This window comes from Babylonia areolata, chromosome 18 (genome assembly GCF_041734735.1).
Source record: "Babylonia areolata isolate BAREFJ2019XMU chromosome 18, ASM4173473v1, whole genome shotgun sequence".
Lineage (NCBI taxonomy): Eukaryota > Metazoa > Mollusca > Gastropoda > Neogastropoda > Buccinidae > Babylonia > Babylonia areolata.
This window is the reverse complement of record NC_134893.1, coordinates 73,407,140-73,427,766: the sequence shown is the minus strand read 5'-3', so window position 1 is coordinate 73,427,766 and position 20,627 is coordinate 73,407,140. Positions and strand designations below refer to the sequence as shown.

At 49.2% G+C, this 20,627-nt stretch overlaps 1 protein-coding gene across 2 annotated transcripts in view; it reads left to right on the top strand.

Moving 5' to 3' along the window:
• Positions 1 to 20,627, top strand: part of LOC143293081 (1-phosphatidylinositol 3-phosphate 5-kinase-like) — a 122,969-nt gene that overhangs the window by 93,241 nt on the left and 9,101 nt on the right. For both annotated transcript variants that reach the window (XM_076603968.1, XM_076603967.1), the window contains 6 exons: positions 4,381 to 4,485; positions 6,364 to 6,460; positions 6,977 to 7,056; positions 10,503 to 10,606; positions 15,211 to 15,339; positions 16,417 to 16,516. In XM_076603968.1, coding sequence (XP_076460083.1) covers positions 4,381 to 4,485; positions 6,364 to 6,460; positions 6,977 to 7,056; positions 10,503 to 10,606; positions 15,211 to 15,339; positions 16,417 to 16,516 — 615 coding nt within the window. The remainder of the gene's footprint in view (positions 1 to 4,380; positions 4,486 to 6,363; positions 6,461 to 6,976; positions 7,057 to 10,502; positions 10,607 to 15,210; positions 15,340 to 16,416; positions 16,517 to 20,627) is intronic.

The following is a 20,627-nucleotide window of genomic DNA, read 5'->3' as shown; positions in this document are numbered from 1 at the left end:
TAATAAATTAATAATAATAATAAATTAATAACAATAATAAACAGTGTGTTCAGGCACTGGCAGGTCTGCACATCTGTTGACGTGGGTGATAAAGAACATGTGTATTCTTCACCCACCACACGTTATGACCTGACGTGGGTGATAAAGAACATGTGCATTCTTCACCCACCACACGTTATGACCTGACGTGGGTGATAAAGAACATGTGCATTCTTTACCCACCACACGTTATGACCTGACGTGGGTGATAAAGAACATGTGCATTATTCACCCACCACACGTTATGACCTGACGTGGGTGATAAAGAACATGTGTATTCTTCACCCACCACACGTTATGACCTGACATGGGTGATAAAGAACATGTGCATTCTTTACCCACCACACGTTATGACCTGACGTGGGTGATAAAGAACATGTGCATTCTTCACCCACCACACGTTATGACCTGACGTGGGTGATAAAGAACATGTGCATTCTTCACCCACCACACGTTATGACCTGACGTGGGTGATAAAGAACATGTGCATTCTTCACCCACCACACGTTATGACCTGACGTGGGTGATAAAGAACATGTGTATTCTTTACCCACCACATGTTATGACCTGACGTGGGTGATAAAGAACATGTGCATTCTTCACCCACCTCACGTTATGACCTGGCGTGGGTGATAAAGAACATGTGCATTCTTCACCCACCACACGTTATGACCTGGCGTGGGTGATAAAGAACATGTGCATTCTTCACCCACCACACGTTATGACCTGGGTTCATTCCCAGGGCCTGACACTACTCAGCATCATGGTAGAATAGCACTGGTGATGTGAATCTTGCTTGGTAGTACAACAGTGCCTGTGTGGCTTTCCACATCTTTATCTTTCTTTACTCACAATGAATCCATTTCTGTTGATGATTTTATTCTGCTGCATCATAACCAGCTTTAATCTCTGCATCCTCATATCCTGGTTGTTAGAGAAGTGTATTATTTCTGTACTCTCCCGAGACTGATGGATGCCTTGTATTCTGTGTGCTGTGGGTTCTTCGTAACAAGAATGATTTGAGGATTATGTAACAGACCAGTTTTACTGTGGTCAGAAGGTTATCTTTTACTGTAAGTTGTAGTTCTGTACAGTTGGTATTTTACAGTCAGTCCAGCGCATTGTGATATCAGATCTGATGTGCCAGTAATTGTCATTTCACTTTCTTTGACTTGCCTGGGTTTTTTCATTCTTGGAAAAGAAAACAGGAAAAAAAAAAATTAAATAATGGTGAAATGGTGAAATTCAAGCATGCAGTTGGATTCTTGTGCGCACTTTGATAACAGCTTACTTACAGCACATCTATATGCCCACGCACACGTGTATATATTTGATTTTATGTATGTTTTCACAACCCAAAAGTGTGTCACTTTGGCAAGTCACTGTTTATGAGAGTTGATTTGAAATGACATTATAAAATTGTTAAGTTTGATTTTGGTGATCAATAGTTATTTACTTAGATGTCATTTTTTTTTTAAATGAATCATATTATTCATTGGAAACAGTGTAACAAACTGTTCATTGGAAATATGAAACAGTATATGTTTAATATTCTCATGAGACTGCCATGTTTGCTGTGGACGGAAGGTGATATTGTCTGCCATGTTTGCTGTGGACAGAAGGTGATATTGTCTGCCATGTTTGCTGTGGACAGAAGGTGATATTATTGTCTGCCATGTTTGCTGTGGACAGAAGGTGATATTGTCTGCCATGTTTGCTGTGGACAGAAGGTGATATTATTGTCTGCCATGTTTGCTGTGGACAGAAGGTGATATTATTGTCTGCCATGTTTGCTGTGGACGGAAGGTGATATTGTCTGCCATGTTTGCTGTGGACAGAAGGTGATATTATTGTCTGCCATGTTTGCTGTGGACAGAAGGTGATATTATTGTCTGCCATGTTTGCTGTGGACAGAAGGTGATATTGTCTGCCATGTTTGCTGTGGACAGAAGGTGATATTATTGTCTGCCATGTTTGCTGTGGACAGAAGGTGATATTGTCTGCCATGTTTGCTGTGGACAGAAGGTGATATTATTGTCTGCCATGTTTGCTGTGGACAGAAGGTGATAATGTCTGCCATGTTTGCTGTGGACAGAAGGTGATATTGTCTGCCATGTTTGCTGTGGACAGAAGGTGATATTGTCTGCCATGTTTGCTGTGGACAGAAGGTGATATTGTCTGCCATGTTTGCTGTGGACAGAAGGTGATATTATTGTCTGCCATGTTTGCTGTGGACAGAAGGTGATAATGTCTGCCATGTTTGCTGTGGACAGAAGGTGATATTGTCTGCCATGTTTGCTGTGGACAGAAGGTGATATTGTCTGCCATGTTTGCTGTGGACAGAAGGTGATATTGTCTGCCATGTTTGCTGTGGACAGAAGGTGATAATGTCTGCCATGTTTGCTTTGGACAGAAGGTGATATTGTCTGCCATGTTTGCTGTGGACAGAAGGTGATATTGTCTGCCATGTTTGCTGTGGACAGAAGGTGATATTGTCTGCCATGTTTGCTGTGGACAGAAGGTGATATTATTGTCTGCCATGTTTGCTGTGGACAGAAGGTGATATTATTGTCTGCCATGTTTGCTGTGGACAGAAGGTGATAATGTCTGCCATGTTTGCTGTGGACAGAAGGTGATATTGTCTGCCATGTTTGCTGTGGACAGAAGGTGATATTGTCTGCCATGTTTGCTGTGGACAGAAGGTGATATTGTCTGCCATGTTTGCTGTGGACAGAAGGTGATATTATTGTCTGCCATGTTTGCTGTGGACAGAAGGTGATATTATTGTCTGCCATGTTTGCTGTGGACAGAAGGTGATAATGTCTGCCATGTTTGCTGTGGACAGAAGGTGATATTGTCTGCCATGTTTGCTGTGGACAGAAGGTGATATTGTCTGCCATGTTTGCTGTGGACAGAAGGTGATATTGTCTGCCATGTTTGCTGTGGACAGAAGGTGATATTATTGTCTGCCATGTTTGCTGTGGACAGAAGGTGATAATGTCTGCCATGTTTGCTGTGGACAGAAGGTGATATTGTCTGCCATGTTTGCTGTGGACAGAAGGTGATATTGTCTGCCATGTTTGCTGTGGACAGAAGGTGATATTGTCTGCCATGTTTGCTGTGGACAGAAGGTGATAATGTCTGCCATGTTTGCTGTGGACAGGTGATATTGTCTGCCATGTTTGCTGTGGACAGAAGGTGATATTGTCTGCCATGTTTGCTGTGGACAGAAGGTGATATTGTCTGCCATGTTTGCTGTGGACAGAAGGTGATAATGTCTGCCATGTTTGCTGTGCACAGGTGATATTGTCCTGTCCCACTGTTTGGTTCAGGCTTTGTGAGGAGACACCACTGGCTGTGACACCTGTTTCACAGGAGGTCAAAACGACAGTGTCTTGGATGTTGGTTGTTGGTTTTACAAGGGCTGAAAGGTATGATAATTGTTGGGCGTCTTTAGTGACATTGCTGACCTTGTAAGGCTTACATAGAATGCTGTGATGTCTGGCCTTCAGTGCTGTGGATGGGATCCGTCTTTAGTCACATTGCTGGCCTTGTAAGGCTTACATAGAATGCTGTGATGTCTGCCCTTCAGTGCTGTGGATGGGATCCGTCTTTAGTCACATTGCTGGCCTTGTAAGGCTTACATAGAATGCTGTGATGTCTGGCCTTCAGTGCTGTGGATGGGATCCGTCTTTAGTCACATTGCTGGCCTTGTAAGGCTTACATAGAATGCTGTGATGTCTGGCCTTCAGTGTCATGGATGGGATCCGTCTTTAGTCACATTGCTGACCTTGTAAGGCTTACATAGAATGCTGTGATGTCTGCCCTTCAGTGCTGTGGATGGGATCCGTCTTTAGTCACATTGCTGACCTTGTAAGGCTTACATAGAATGCTGTGATGTCTGGCCTTCAGTGCTGTGGATGGGATCCGTCTTTAGTCACATTGCTGACCTTGTAAGGCTTACATAGAATGCTGTGATGTCTGGCCTTCAGTGCTGTGGATGGGATCCGTCTTTAGTCACATTGCTGACCTTGTAAGGCTTACAGAGAATGCTGTGATGTCTGGCCTTCAGTGCTGTGGATGGGATCCAAAGGGCCGACATTGTCAGCTGTCAAGTTTTCAGAGGATCCTGAAGAGCTGAAAGATAATGATAAGATCTTCCAAGGCTGACAGTGGAGTCGGGTTTGGGTTTTGTTTTCGGTTGTTGTTTTGTATAAGATTGAAAGGCTGACAGTTGAGTGGTGTGGCTTTCAAATGCGTCCCTCAAGGCAGACGTGGTGGTGATGTTTTTTGTCTCTGCTGACGGTGAAAAATGCTGACCCCTGAGTGCTGTTTTTGCAGACGACCCTGAAGGGCTGTCCATGCTGACGGGGAGTGCAGTTGTACCGGACACCTCTGACAAGAACAAGGTCGGCAAGCAGCCAACCAGCGTGCACATAGAGCTGCGTGAGTACAGTACATATGCACCGGGAGGTGTCTGACATGGGTACACATGCACTGGGAGGTGTCTGACATGAGTACACATGTACTGGGAGGTGTGTGACATGTGTACACATGCCCTGGGAGGTGTTCAACATGAGTACACATGCACTGGGGATGTATCTGAGTGTCATGTATTGCATTACTTTTTGTCACAAGAGATATCTGTGTGTGAAATTAGGGCTGTTCTCCCCAGGGAGAGCGGCTCAATACAGTGCAGCACCAGCCTTTTTTTCTGCCTGCAAGTGTTTGTGTTTTCCTATCAAAGTGGATTCTCTACAGAATTTTGTTAGGGACAACTCTTTTGTTGCCATGGGTTCTTTTACTTGCACAAAGTGCATAAGACTCCTGGAACCTTGGTTTATCGTCTGATCTGAATGAGCAAGGTCCTGACCACCACTCAAGGTCTTGTGGAGGGGGAGAAAATACTACTGAGCATGAGATTTGATCCTGTGCACTTGTATTCTCTCGCTTCCAAGGTGGACGCGTTAGCACAAGGCCACCACTCCACATAGCACACTCGCACTGGGTAGGTGTTTGAATTTCAGTACACATGTACTGGGGATGTTTGTCTCACAAGACTGCAGTCTTGCATATTCAGTACATGCGTGAATTGGGGGTGTCTTGCAGGGCAGTGCAACGGTCACTTTCAGTACTTGTGAATTGGGAATGTTTTTCTGTGCAGTGACAACATTTCTGGTATACATGTACCTAGAATATGTTTGCCTAAAAGAGTGAAAGGGCACAAGTGCACATGTACTGTGGATGGTATTTTCTTTTTGGACAGTACTAACATTTTCAGTACACATGTACTGTGGATGGTATTTTCTTTTTGGACAGTACTAACATTTTCAGTACACATGTACTGTGAATGGTCCTTTCTTTTTGGACAGTACTAACATTTTCAGTACACATGTACTGTGAATGGTCCTTTCGTTTTGGACAGTACTAACATTTTCAGTACACATGTACTGTGAATGGTCCTTTCGTTTTGGACAGTACTAACATTTTCAGTACACATGTACTGTGGATGGTCCTTTCTTTTTGGACAGTACTAACATTTTCAGTACACATGTACTGTGAATGGTCCTTTCTTTTTGGACAGTACTAACATTTTCAGTACACATGTACTGTGAATGGTCCTTTCTTTTTGGACAGTACTAACATTTTCAGTACACATGTACTGTGGATGGTCCTTTCGTTTTGGACAGTACTAACATTTTCAGTACACATGTACTGTGAATGGTCCTTTCTTTTTGGACAGTACTAACATTTTCAGTACACATGTACTGTGGATGGTCCTTTCTTTTTGGACAGTACTAACATTTTCAGTACACATGTACTGTGAATGGTCCTTTCTTTTTGGACAGTACTAACATTTTCAGTACACTGTGTACAGGGAATGTCTTACTGTGTAATCATATTATTTTCAAAGTACATGTAATGGGAAAATGTGTATTTAAGGGCATTAGCAACACATTCAGTGCACTTAGAGAGGGCATGTACCTGTCTTATTGAACAGAATTACTGCTTTCAATACACATGTACTGAGAATGTCTTACTCTGCAGTGGTAACGATTTCAGTACAAATGTATGGAAAATATGTTTTTAAGGGCAACTGTTAAAGGCGAAAAAAAAAAAATAAATAAAATAAATATATATATATGTGTGTGTGTGTGTGTGTGTGTGTGTAAAAGTTGAGGTCCAGAATGCAATGCCCAAAGGATGCGACGTTGAAGGGAGAGGTGGGGGGGAGGATGTTACACAACGCTGTTGAGTTCCTGATTGACATTTCCACCTGTCTCTCCCCACCACCACCACCCCCCTCCCTGTTGTGTGTTTCAGAGTTTTCTGACCCCAGTGCCAAGTTCTACTGCCGGGTGTACTTTGCTGAGCAGTTCCGGAAGCTGAGGAAACACATCTTCCCTGACGGGGAGGAAATGTAGGTACCTTGCTGGGTCGGTGTGTGTCTTCCTGACAGCTGAACCCTGCTGTGGTGTATTGTATTGTATTGTGGTGGTGTGTATTCATTGCACTGTGCTGTACGGTACTGATTGTAGTGGGTATTTATTGTATTGTACTGTATTGCAGTGTAGTGTATTGTATTGTAGTGATTTATTGATTTGAATTGTATTACTCTTTTCTCACAATACATTTCTTTTTTTTATTTACTTTATTCATTTTATTTATTTTACAATTTATGAACTTTACTGTTCAGATAATCTACATCACTGGGCATAAAAGATATGCAAGAGGTAATACTCTGCTAAATACATGTTTATCAGTCTGTCTTTGTGTTGAAAGATCACACTTGGGTATTCCTCTGTGGATGGAATGCCTATTTTTGTTTTTCAAAGTATATTTGTTTTGATATTTTGCTTTTTATTGGCAACACGTCAACCGTTTTTCTTTTGGAGATGATAAAGCGCTGAATTTTATATGTTGGATGTTGCGGCAGGTTCATCCGTTCCCTCAGTCGCTGTAAACCGTGGGAAGCCAGAGGAGGCAAGTCAGGGTCTGCTTTCTGCAAGACAGATGGTGAGTGAGGCATGACGGGTGGGGAGGGGAGGGGGGAACAAGACAGATGGTGAGTGAGGCATGATGGGAGGGGTGGGGAGGAACAAGACAGATGGTGAGTGAGGCATGATGGGAGGGGTGGGGAGGAACAAGACAGATGGTGAGTGAGGCATGATGGGAGGGGTGGGGAGGAACAAGACAGATGGTGAGTGAGGCATGATGGGAGGGGTGGGGAGGAACAAGACAGATGGTGAGTGAGGCATGATGGGTGGGGAGGGGTGGGGAGGAACAAGACAGATGGTGAGTGAGGCATGATGGGAGGGGTGGGGAGGAACAAGACAGATGGTGAGTGAGGCATGATGGGTGGGGAGGGGAGGGGGGAACAAGACAGATGGTGAGTGAGGCATGATGGGTGGGGAGGGGAGGGGGACAAGACAGATGGTGAGTGAGGCATGATGGGAGGGGAGGGGTGGGGAGGAACAAGACAGATGGTGAGTGAGGCATGATGGGTGGGGAGGGGAGGGGGACAAGACAGATGGTGAGTGAGGCATGATGGGAGGGGAGGGGAGGGGGGAACAAGACAGATGGTGAGTGAGGCATGATGGGAGGGGAGGGGAGGGGGGAACAAGACAGATGGTGAGTGAGGCATGACGGGAGGGGAGGGGAGGAACAAGACAGATGGTGAGTGAGGTATGATGGGTGGGGAGGGGAGGGGAGGGGGGAACAAGACAGATGGTGAGTGAGGCATGACGGGAGGGGAGGGGAGGGGGGAACAAGACAGATGGTGAGTGAGGTATGATGGGTGGGGAGGGGAGGGGAGGGGGGAACAAGACAGATGGTGAGTGAGGCATGATGGGTGGGGAGGGGAGGGGAGGGGGGGAACAAGACAGATGGTGAGTGAGGCATGATGGGAGGGGAGGGGAGGGGGGAACAAGACAGATGGTGAGTGAGGTATGATGGGTGGGGAGGGGAGGGGAGGGGGGAACAAGACAGATGGTGAGTGAGGCATGATGGGTGGGGAGGGGAGGGGAGGGGGGAACAAGACAGATGGTGAGTGAGGCATGATGGGTGGGGAGGGGAGGGGGGAACAAGACAGATGGTGAGTGAGGCATGACGGGAGGGGAGGGGAGGGGGGAACAAGACAGATGGTGAGTGAGGTATGATGGGTGGGGAGGGGAGGGGAGGGGGGAACAAGACAGATGGTGAGTGAGGCATGATGGGTGGGGAGGGGAGGGGAGGGGGGAACAAGACAGATGGTGAGTGAGGTATGATGGGTGGGGAGGGGAGGGGAGGGGGGAACAAGACAGATGGTGAGTGAGGCATGATGGGTGGGGAGGGGAGGGGAGGGGGGAACAAGACAGATGGTGAGTGAGGCATGATGGGAGGGGAGGGGAGGGGGGAACAAGACAGATGGTGAGTGAGGCATGATGGGAGGGGGGAACAAGACAGATGGTGAGTGAGGCATGATGGGAGGGGAGGGGAGGGGGGAACAAGACAGATGGTGAGTGAGGCATGATGGGTGGGGAGGGGGGAACAAGACAGATGGTGAGTGAGGCATGATGGGTGGGGAGGGGAGGGGGGAACAAGACAGATGGTGAGTGAGGCATGATGGGTGGGGAGGGGGGAACAAGACAGATGGTGAGTGAGGCATGATGGGAGGGGTGAGGGGAGGGGGGGGAACTGGTGTGTCCTGGCTGTCTGTGTGTCTGACGAGTGTGAGTGGACTGAGTACATGTCAGCACCATTGATGTCAGAGAAATACATGTTGGAAAGAAAGAGCAGTGAGTGTAGACTAAATTTATGTCAGTTTCAGTTTCAGTTTCTCAAGGAGGCGTCACTGTGTTCGGACATATCCATATATGCTACTCCACAACTCTAGGCAGATGCCTGACTGCAGCGTAACCCAACGCGCTTCGTCAGGCCCTTAGGGCATGCATACATACTTGTGTACCTATCGGAGTGGGTTTCTTTACAGAATTTTGCCAGAGGACAACACTCTCGTTGCCATTGGTTCTTTTTTAGTGCGCCAAGTGCGTGCTGCACATGGGACCTGGGTTTATCTTGTCATCCGAAAGACTAGACGCTCAGTCTGATTTTCCGATCAAATTTGGGAGAAAGGGTGAGAGTGTGAGTGGAACCCACAACCCTCGGGGACTATGGATTGGCTGACAGTCGTGTTAACCACTGTGCCACCCTGCCTCCTGACAGTGGACTGTGGATTGGCTGACAGTCGTGTTGACCACTGTGCCACCCTGCCTCCTGACAGTGGACTGTGGATTGGCTGACAGTCGTGTTAACCACTGTGCCACCCTGCCTCCTGACAGTGGACTGTGGATTGGCTGACAGTCGTGTTGACCATTGTGCCACCCTGCCTCCTGACAGTGGACTGTGGATTGGCTGACAGTCGTGTTGACCATTGTGCCACCCTGCCTCCTGACAGTGGACTGTGGATTGGCTGACAGTCGTGTTGACAATTGTGCCACCCTGCCTCCTGACAGTGGACTGTGGATTGGCTGACAGTCGTGTTGACCACTGTGCCACCCTGCCTCCTGACAGTGGACTGTGGATTGGCTGACAGTCATGTTAACCACTGTGCCACCCTGCCTCCTGACAGTGGACTGTGGATTGGCTGACAGTCGTGTTGACCACTGTGCCACCCTGCCTCCTGACAGTGGACTGTGGATTGGCTGACAGTCGTGTTGACCATTGTGCCACCCTGCCTCCTGACAGTGGACTGTGGATTGGCTGACAGTCATGTTGACCATTGTGCCACCCTGCCTCCTGACAGTGGACTGTGGATTGGCTGACAGTCGTGTTGACCATTGTGCCACCCTGCCTCCTGACAGTGGACTGTGGATTGGCTGACAGTCGTGTTAACCACTGTGCCACCCTGCCTCCTGACAGTGGACTGTGGATTGGCTGACAGTCGTGTTGACCATTGTGCCACCCTGCCTCCCCTCAGGGACTGTGGATTGGCTGACAGTCATGTTAACCACTGTGCCACCCTGCCTCCTGACAGTGGACTGTGGATTGGCTGACAGTCATGTTAACCACTGTGCCACCCTGCCTCCTGACAGTGGACTGTGGATTGGCTGACAGTCGTGGTAACCATTGTGACACCCCGCCTCCCAACAGTGATGTCCAGTACTGGTGAAAACACTGATGTGAAAGAACAGAGGGGCAGAAAATGAGGAGTGGTGTTGTGTGGCAGATGACCACTGTGTGACAAGTGTGGAGGGTGTTTATGTCAGTGAACATGTAAAAAGCCTTGATGTAAAAGTAGTACATGTTAACAGTAAGGGCAGAAGATGAGTGGTGTTGTGTTGCAGACGACCCATGTGTCCTGGCTGAGTCACAAGTGTGAGTGTGGACTGTGTTTATGTCAGTTAACATGTAAAAAGCCTGGATGTAAAAGAAGTACATGCTGACAGAAAGAGCAGAAGTTGCAGAGTGTTGGTGTGTTGCAGACGACCGGTTCATCATGAAGCAGATGTCGTCCATGGAAGCAGACTCCTTTGAGAAGTTTGGTCCTCACTACTTCCACTACATCACCAAGGCCTGCACTGACAAGGTAGCACCCATTGTGCCCCCGGTCATGAGTCATTGTGCCCCCTGTCGTGAGTCATTGTGCCCCCTGTCTTGAGTCATTGTGCCCCCTGTCTGGAGTCATTGTGCCCCCTGTCTGGAGTCATTGTGCCCCCTGTCTTGAGTCATTGTGCCCCCTGTCGTGAGTCATTGTCCCCCCTGTCGTGAGTCATTGTGCCCCCTGTCGTGAGTCATTGTGCCCCCTGTCTTGAGTCATTGTGCCCCCTGTCGTGAGTCATTGTGCCCCCTGTCTGGAGTCATTGTGCCCCCTGTCTGGAGTCATTGTGTCCCCTGTCTGGAGTCATTGTGCCCCCTGTCGTGAGTCATTGTGCCCCCTGTCATGAGTCATTGTCCCCCCTGTCGTGAGTCATTGTCCCCCCCGTCGTGAGTCATTGTGCCCCCTGTCGTGAGTCATTGTGCCCCCTGTCTGGAGTCATTGTCCCCCCCTGTCGTGAGTCATTGTGCCCCCTGTCATGAGTCATTGTGCCCCCTGTTGTGAGTCATTGTGCCCCCTGCCTGGAGTCATTGTCCCCCCCTGTCTGGAGTCATTGTGCCCCCTGTTGTGAGTCATTGTGCCCCCTGCCTGGAGTCATTGTGCCCCCTGTCTGAAGTCATTGTGCCCCCTGTTGTGAGTCATTGTGCCCCCTGTTGTGAGTCATTGTCCCCCCTGTCGTGAGTCATTGTGCCCCCTGTCGTGAGTCATTGTCCCCCCTGTCGTGAGTCATTGTCCCCCCCGTCGTGAGTCATTGTGCCCCCTGTCGTGAGTCATTGTGCCCCCTGTCTGGAGTCATTGTCCCCCCCTGTCGTGAGTCATTGTGCCCCCTGTCATGAGTCATTGTGCCCCCTGTTGTGAGTCATTGTGCCCCCTGCCTGGAGTCATTGTCCCCCCTGTCTGGAGTCATTGTGCCCCCTGTTGTGAGTCATTGTGCCCCCTGCCTGGAGTCATTGTGCCCCCTGTCTGAAGTCATTGTGCCCCCTGTTGTGAGTCATTGTGCCCCCTGTTGTGAGTCATTGTGCCCCCTGTCTGAAGTCATTGTGCCCCCTGTTGTGAGTCATTGTGCCCCCTGTTGTGAGTCATTGTGCCCCCTGTTGTGAGTCATTGTGCCCCCTGTCTGAAGTCATTGTGCCCCCTGTTGTGAGTCATTGTGCCCCCTGTTGTGAGTCATTGTGCCCCCCTGTCTGGAGTCTTGGTGTACACCCATTGTCCCCCCTGTCTGGAGTCTTGGTGTACACCCATTGTCCCCCCTGTCTGGAGTCTTGGTGTACACCCATTGTCCCCCCCTGTCTGGAGTCTTGATGTACACCCATTGTCCCCCCCTGTCTGGAGTCTTGGTGTACACCCATTGTGCCCCCTGTCTGGAGTCTTGGTGTACACCCATTGTCCCCCCCCCCCCTGTCTGGAGTCTTGGTGTACACCCATTGTCCCCCCCCCCCCCTGTCTGGAGTCTTGGTGTACACCCATTGTGCCCCCCCCCCTGTCTGGAGTCTTGGTGTACACCCATTGTCCCCCCCTGTCTGGAGTCTTGGTGTACACCCATTGTCCCCCCCTGTCTGGAGTCATTGTCCCCCCTGTCTGGAGTCTTGGTGTACACCCATTGTCCCCCCCTGTCTGGAGTCATTGTCCCCCCTGTCTGGAGTCTTGGTGTACACCCATTGTCCCCCCCTGTCTGGAGTCATTGTCCCCCCCTGTCTGGAGTCTTGGTGTACACCCATTGTCCCCCCCTGTCTGGAGTCATTGTCCCCCCTGTATGGAGTCTTGGTGTACACCCATTGTCCCCCCATGTCTGGAGTCTTGGTGTACACCCATTGTCCCCCCTGTCTGGAGTCTTGGTGTACACCCATTGTCCCCCCCTGTCTGGAGTCTTGGTGTACACCCATTGTCCCCCCCCCCTGTCTGGAGTCTTGGTGTACACCCATTGTCCCCCCCTGTCTGGAGTCTTGGTGTACACCCATTGTCCCCCCATGTCTGGAGTCTTGGTGTACACCCATTGTCCCCCCTGTCTGGAGTCTTGGTGTACACCCATTGTCCCCCCCTGTATGGAGTCTTGGTGTACACCCATTGTCCCCCCCCTGTCTGGAGTCTTGGTGTACACCCATTGTCCCCCCATGTCTGGAGTCTTGGTGTACACCCATTGTCCCCCCTGTCTGGAGTCTTGGTGTACACCCATTGTCCCCCCCCTGTCTGGAGTCTTGGTGTACACCCATTGTGCCCCCCTGTCTGGAGTCTTGGTGTACACCCATTGTCCCCCCCTGTCTGGAGTCTTGGTGTACACCCATTGTGCCCCCTGTATGGAGTCTTGGTGTACACCCATTGTCCCCCCCTGTCTGGAGTCTTGGTGTACACCCATTGTGCCCCCTGTCTGGAGTCTTGGTGTACACCCATTGTCCCCCCCCTGTCTGGAGTCTTGGTGTACACCCATTGTCCCCCCCTGTCTGGAGTCTTGGTGTACACCCATTGTGCCCCCTGTCTGGAGTCATGGTGTACACCCATTGTCCCCACCTGTCTGGAGTCTTGGTGTACACCCATTGTCCCCCCCTGTCTGGAGTCTTGGTGTACACCCATTGTCCCCCCCTGTCTGGAGTCTTGATGTACACCCATTGTCCCCCCCCTGTCTGGAGTCTTGGTGTACACCCATTGTCCCCACCTGTCTGGAGTCTTGGTGTACACCCATTGTCCCCCCCTGTCTGGAGTCTTGGTGTACACCCATTGTGCCCCCTGTCTGGAGTCATTGTCCCCCCTGTCTGGAGTCTTGGTGTACACCCATTGTGCCCCCTGTCTGGAGTCATTGTCCCCCCTGTCTGGAGTCTTGGTGTACACCCATTGTGCCCCCTGTCTGGAGTCTTGGCTTGAACAATCTGTAATTGTTGTACAGTACACTTCATCAGATTGCAAACAAAGACAAAGGAGCATCAACAAGCTTAAAGCTTACACTGTGCTGACACTGTCTTTAGTCGTCTTCTGCATTTGTGGACTGCTGCTCTCCGCTTCACTCATTTGAGGAGTCAGCTTTTATGTGCCTGACTTCTTCACGTCTGTCATGTAGGCTTCTGGTTTCCTGGGTGTTTTCATTGCCCACTGAATGCTGACTTCTGGTTTTCATTGCCCACTGAATGCTGACTTCTGGTTTTCATTGCCCACTGAATGCTGACTTCTTCCTTCGTTGGCCTAACTCCCAAGTTCACGTGTATACATGAGTGGGATTTTTCATGTATGACCATTTTTGCCCCCTGCCATGTAGGCAGCCATACTCCGTTTTCAGGGAGGTGCATGCCGTATGTCCTTGTTTCCATAACCCACCAAACATTGACATGGATTACAGGATCTTTGACATGCTATTTGATCTTATGCGTGTGTACACACATGAATGCACTAGCAAGTCTGCATGTATGTTGACCTGGGAGATCAGAAACAGTCTCCATCATTTACCCACCAGGTGCAGTGATTGAGATTTGAACCTGGAGCCCACAGATTGAAAGTCCAATGCTTTTACCATGATTGTGGCTGTTGAGCCCATTACAGGATCTTTAATGTGCACATTTTACCTTCTGCATGAGCGTACACATGCGTGGAGTTCAAGCACTGAAGATGCCAGTGATGGAGATGTCAGTGGTGGAGATGTCAGTGGTGGAGATGTCAGTGATGGAGATGCCAGTGATGGAGATGTCAGTGGTGGTGATGCCAGTGATGGAGATGTCAGTGGTGGTGATGCCAGTGATGGAGATGTCAGTGGTGGTGATGCCAGTGATGGTGATGCCAGTGGTGGTGATGTCAGTGGTGGTGATGTCAGTGATGGAGATGTCAGTGGTGGTGATGCCAGTGATGGAGATGTCAATGATGGTGATGCCAGTGGTGGAGATGTCAGTGATGGAGATGTTAGTGATGGAGATGTCAGTGGTGGTGATGTTAGTGATGGAGATGTCAGTGATGGAGATGTTAGTGATGGAGATGTCAGTGGTGGTGATGCCAGTGGTGGAGATGTCAGTGGTGGAGATGTCAGAGATGGAGATGCCACTGGTGGAGATGTCATTGGTGGAGATGTCGGTGATGGAGATGCCAGTGATGGAGATGTCAGTGGTGGTGATGTTAGTGATGGAGATGTCAGTGATGGAGATGTTAGTGATGGAGATGTCAGTGGTGGTGATGCCAGTGGTGGAGATGTCAGTGGTGGAGATGTCAGAGATGGAGATGCCACTGGTGGAGATGTCATTGGTGGAGATGTCGGTGATGGAGATGCCAGTGATGGAGATGTCAGTGATGGAGATGTCAGTGAATGATTGTAGAGCCCCACAACCCTGTTTGTTTGACAGTGATGGAGATGCTATTGATGATGTCAGAGATGATGATGTCAGTGATGTCAGAGATGAAGATGTCAGTGATGATGTCAGTGAACACCCTTACAAATTAATTGTCGCTGTGGTGCTCTTCAATAGTTTTTTGTGTTAATGGTGTACTTTATCTACAGTGATATGTATCAGCTATATAAAATACTGATGATGATGATGTTTCATTATGAGAAATATAACTTTCTATACAAGGGGGGAAAAAAGATGTGAATGAAAATGTCAGTGATGATGTCAAAATGATTGCAGAGCCCGACAGCCCTGGCCAAGATCCTGGGGGTGTACCGCATCGGGTTCCGCAACACGCAGACCAACGCCACCCTGAAGCAAGACCTGCTGGTCATGGAGAATCTCTTCTACAACCGTAAAATCTCTCAGGTACAACCCAGTAATCTCTTCTGCAACCGTAAAGTCTCTCAGGTACAACCCAGTAATCTCTTCTACAACTGTAAAATCTCTCAGGTACAACCCAGTAATCTCTTCTACAACCATAAAATCTCTCAGGTACAACCCAGTAATCTCTTCTACAACCGTAAAATCTCTCAGGTACAACCCAGTAATCTCTTCTACAACCGTAAAATCTCTCAGGTACAACCCAATAATCTCTTCTACAACCGTAAAATCTCTCAGGTACAACCCAGTAAACTCTTCTACAACCGTAAAATCTCTCAGGTACAACCCAATAATCTCTTCTACAACCGTAAAATCTCTCAGGTACAACCCAGTAATCTCTTCTACAACCATAACGTCTCTCAGGTACAACCCAGTAATCTCTTCTACAACCGTAAAATCTCTCAGGTACAACCCAGTAATCTCTTCTACAACCGTAAAATCTCTCAGGTACAACCCAGTAATCTCTTCTACAACCGTAAAATCTCTCAGGTACAGCCCAGTAATCTCTTCTACAACCATAAAATCTCTCAGGTACAACCCAGTAATCTCTTCTACAACCATAAAATCTCTCAGGTACAACCCAGTAATCTCTTCTACAACTGTAAAATCTCTCAGGTACAACCCAGTAATCTCTTCTACAACCGTAAAATCTCTCAGGTACAACCCAGTAATCTCTTCTACAACCGTAAAATCTCTCAGGTACAACCCAGTAATCTCTTCTACAACCATAAAATCTCTCAGGTACAACCCAGTAATCTCTTCTACAACCATAAAATCTCTCAGGTATTCAGGGGGGAATTGGGGGGGTGAGGGGCGGAGGGTGGGGTGGGGGGTGGGTGTTGACAATCTCCATTCATCTTCCTGAATGTGACACACATGGTGGATGACTAGTAATTCATCAAGCATAGAAAAATGTCTGACTAAATGTTACCAGGGGTAAAAGTTTCTGCATGAAAATGAAAAGTTAACATGTATGTGTGTGTGTGTTTCTGTTCTTTGTGTGTGTGTGTGTGAAATGATGAAAACTGTGTGTGTGTGTGTGTGTGATGGTGGGGGTTGCAGAAGTTTGACCTGAAGGGATCGATGCGGAACCGCCTGGTGAACACAGCCGGCAAACAGGCCGAGGAGGAGCTGGTGCTGCTGGACGAGAACCTCCTGAAATGTGAGTTACTGCCCCTGGTGCTGTGTCACAACTGTGTTACGACCAGTCTCAGCTCTGATGTTACGTCAGTGTCGACATTCATTTTGGCTGGCTGAGGTCAGCAGTCTGCTTTTGTGTAGTGATCCATTGGGTCATTTGGCACTGTACATGGTGCAGTCAGTCACACCACTGTACACGGTGCAGTCAGTCAGTCAGTCACACCACTGTACATGGTGCAGTCAGTCACACCACTGTACACGGTGCAGTCAGTCAGTCAGTCACACCACTGTACATGGTGCAGTCAGTCAGTCAGTCAGTCACACCACTGTACATGGTGCAGTCAGTCAGTCAGTCACACCACTGTACATGGTGCAGTCAGTCAGTCAGTCACACCACTGTACACGGTGCAGTCAGTCAGTCAGTCACACCACTGTACATGGTGCAGTCAGTCACACCACTGTACACGGTGCAGTCAGTCAGTCAGTCACACCACTGTACATGGTGCAGTCAGTCACACCACTGTACACGGTGCAGTCAGTCACACCACTATACATGGTGCAGTCAGTCACACCACTGTACATGGTGCAGTCAGTCAGTCACACCACTGTACATGGTGCAGTCAGTCAGTCAGTCACACCACTATACATGGTGCAGTCAGTCAGTCAGTCACACCACTGTACATGGTGCAGTCAGTCAGTCAGTCACACCACTGTACATGGTGCAGTCAGTCACACCACTGTACATGGTGCAGTCAGTCAGTCAGTCACACCACTGTACATGGTGCAGTCAGTCAGTCACACCACTGTACATGGTGCAGTCAGTCAGTCAGTCACACCACTGTACATGGTGCAGTCAGTCAGTCAGTCACACCACTGTACATGGTGCAGTCAGTCAGTCACACCACTGTACATGGTGCAGTCAGTCAGTCAGTCACACCACTGTACATGGTGCAGTCAGTCAGTCAGTCAGTCACACCACTGTACATGGTGCAGTCAGTCAGTCAGTCAGTCACACCACTGTACATGGTGCAGTCAGTCAGTCACACCACTGTACATGGTGCAGTCAGTCAGTCAGTCAGTCACACCACTGTACATGCTGCAGTCAGTCAGTCAGTCACACCACTGTACATGGTGCAGTCAGTCACACCACTGTACATGGTGCAGTCAGTCAGTCAGTCACACCACTGTACATGGTGCAGTCAGTCAGTCAGTCACACCACTGTACATGGTGCAGTCAGTCAGTCAGTCAGTCACACCACTGTACATGGTGCAGTCAGTCAGTCAGTCAGTCACACCACTGTACATGGTGCAGTCAGTCAGTCAGTCACACCACTGTACATGGTGCAGTCAGTCAGTCAGTCACACCACTGTACATGGTGCAGTCAGTCAGTCAGTCACACCACTGTACATGGTGCAGTCAGTCAGTCACACCACTGTACATGGTGCAGTCAGTCAGTCAGTCACACCACTGTACATGGTGCAGTCAGTCAGTCACACCACTGTACATGGTGCAGTCAGTCAGTCAGTCACACCACTGTACATGGTGCAGTCAGTCAGTCAGTCACACCACTGTACATGGTGCAGTCAGTCAGTCAGTCACACCACTGTACATGGTGCAGTCAGTCAGTCACACCACTGTACATGGTGCAGTCAGTCAGTCAGTCACACCACTGTACATGGTGCAGTCAGTCAGTCAGTCACACCACTGTACATGGTGCAGTCAGTCAGTCAGTCAGTCACACCACTGTACATGGTGCAGTCAGTCAGTCAGTCAGTCACACCACTGTACATGGTGCAGTCAGTCACACCACTGTACATGGTGCAGTCAGTCAGTCAGTCACACCACTGTACATGGTGCAGTCAGTCAGTCAGTCAGTCACACCACTGTACATGGTGCAGTCAGTCAGTCAGTCAGTCACACCACTGTACATGGTGCAGTCAGTCAGTCAGTCAGTCACACCACTGTACATGGTGCAGTCAGTCAGTCAGTCACACCACTGTACATGGTGCAGTCAGTCAGTCAGTCACACCACTGTACATGGTGCAGTCAGTCAGTCACACCACTGTACATGGTGCAGTCAGTCAGTCAGTCACACCACTGTACATGGTGCAGTCAGTCAGCCAGTCACACCACTGTACATGGTGCAGTCAGTCAGTCAGTCACACCACTGTACATGGTGCAGTCAGTCAGTCAGTCACACCACTGTACATGGTGCAGTCAGTCAGTCACACCACTGTACATGGTGCAGTCAGTCAGTCAGTCACACCACTGTACATGGTGCAGTCAGTCAGTCAGTCACACCACTGTACATGGTGCAGTCAGTCACACCACTGTACATGGTGCAGTCAGTCAGTCAGTCACACCACTGTACATGGTGCAGTCAGTCAGTCAGTCACACCACTGTACATGGTGCAGTCAGTCAGTCAGTCACACCACTGTACATGGTGCAGTCAGTCAGTCAGTCACACCACTGTACATGGTGCAGTCAGTCAGTCAGTCACACCACTGTACATGGTGCAGTCAGTCAGTCACACCACTGTACATGGTGCAGTCAGTCAGTCAGTCACACCACTGTACATGGTGCAGTCAGTCAGTCAGTCAGTCACACCACTGTACATGGTGCAGTCAGTCAGTCAGTCACACCACTGTACATGGTGCAGTCAGTCAGTCAGTCACACCACTGTACATGGTGCAGTCAGTCAGTCAGTCACACCACTGTACATGGTGCAGTCAGTCAGTCAGTCACACCACTGTACATGGTGCAGTCAGTCAGTCACACCACTGTACATGGTGCAGTCAGTCAGTCACACCACTGTACATGGTGCAGTCAGTCAGTCAGTCACACCACTGTACATGGTGCAGTCAGTCAGTCACACCACTGTACATGGTGCAGTCAGTCAGTCAGTCACACCACTGTACATGGTGCAGTCAGTCAGTCAGTCACACCACTGTACATGGTGCAGTCAGTCAGTCAGTCACACCACTGTACATGGTGCAGTCAGTCAGTCAGTCACACCACTGTACATGGTGCAGTCAGTCAGTCACACCACTGTACATGGTGCAGTCAGTCAGTCAGTCACACCACTGTACATGGTGCAGTCAGTCAGTCAGTCACACCACTGTACATGGTGCAGTCAGTCAGTCAGTCACACCACTGTACATGGTGCAGTCAGTCAGTCAGTCAGTCACACCACTGTACATGGTGCAGTCAGTCAGTCAGTCACACCACTGTACATGGTGCAGTCAGTCAGTCAGTCACACCACTGTACATGGTGCAGTCAGTCAGTCAGTCAGTCACACCACTGACATGGTGCAGTCAGCAGTCAGTCAGTCACACCACTGTACATGGTGCAGTCAGTCAGTCAGTCACACCACTGTACATGGTGCAGTCAGTCAGTCAGTCACACCACTGTACATGGTGCAGTCAGTCAGTCAGTCACACCACTGTACAGGTGCAGTCAGTCAGTCAGTCACACCACTGTACATGGTGCAGTCAGTCAGTCAGTCACACCACTGTACATGGTGCAGTCAGTCAGTCACACCACTGTACATGGTGCAGTCAGTCAGTCAGTCACACCACTGTACATGGTGCAGTCAGTCAGTCAGTCACACCACTGTACATGGTGCAGTCAGTCAGTCACACCACTGTACATGGTGCAGTCAGTCAGTCACACCACTGTACATGGCAGTCGTCAGTCAGTCAGTCACACCACTGTACATGGTGCAGTCAGTCAGTCAGTCACACCACTGTACATGGTGCAGTCAGTCAGTCAGTCACACCACTGTACATGGTGCAGTCAGTCAGTCAGTCACACCACTGTACATGGTGCAGTCAGTCAGTCACACCACTGTACATGGTGCAGTCAGTCAGTCAGTCACACCACTGTACATGGTGCAGTCAGTCAGTCACACCACTATACATGGTGCAGTCAGTCACACCACTGTACATGGTGCAGTCAGTCAGTCAGTCACACCACTGTACATGGTGCAGTCAGTCAGTCAGTCACACCACTATACATGGTGCAGTCAGTCAGTCACACCACTGTACATGGTGCAGTCAGTCAGTCACACCACTGTACATGGTGCAGTCAGTCAGTCACACCACTGTACATGGTGCAGTCAGTCAGTCAGT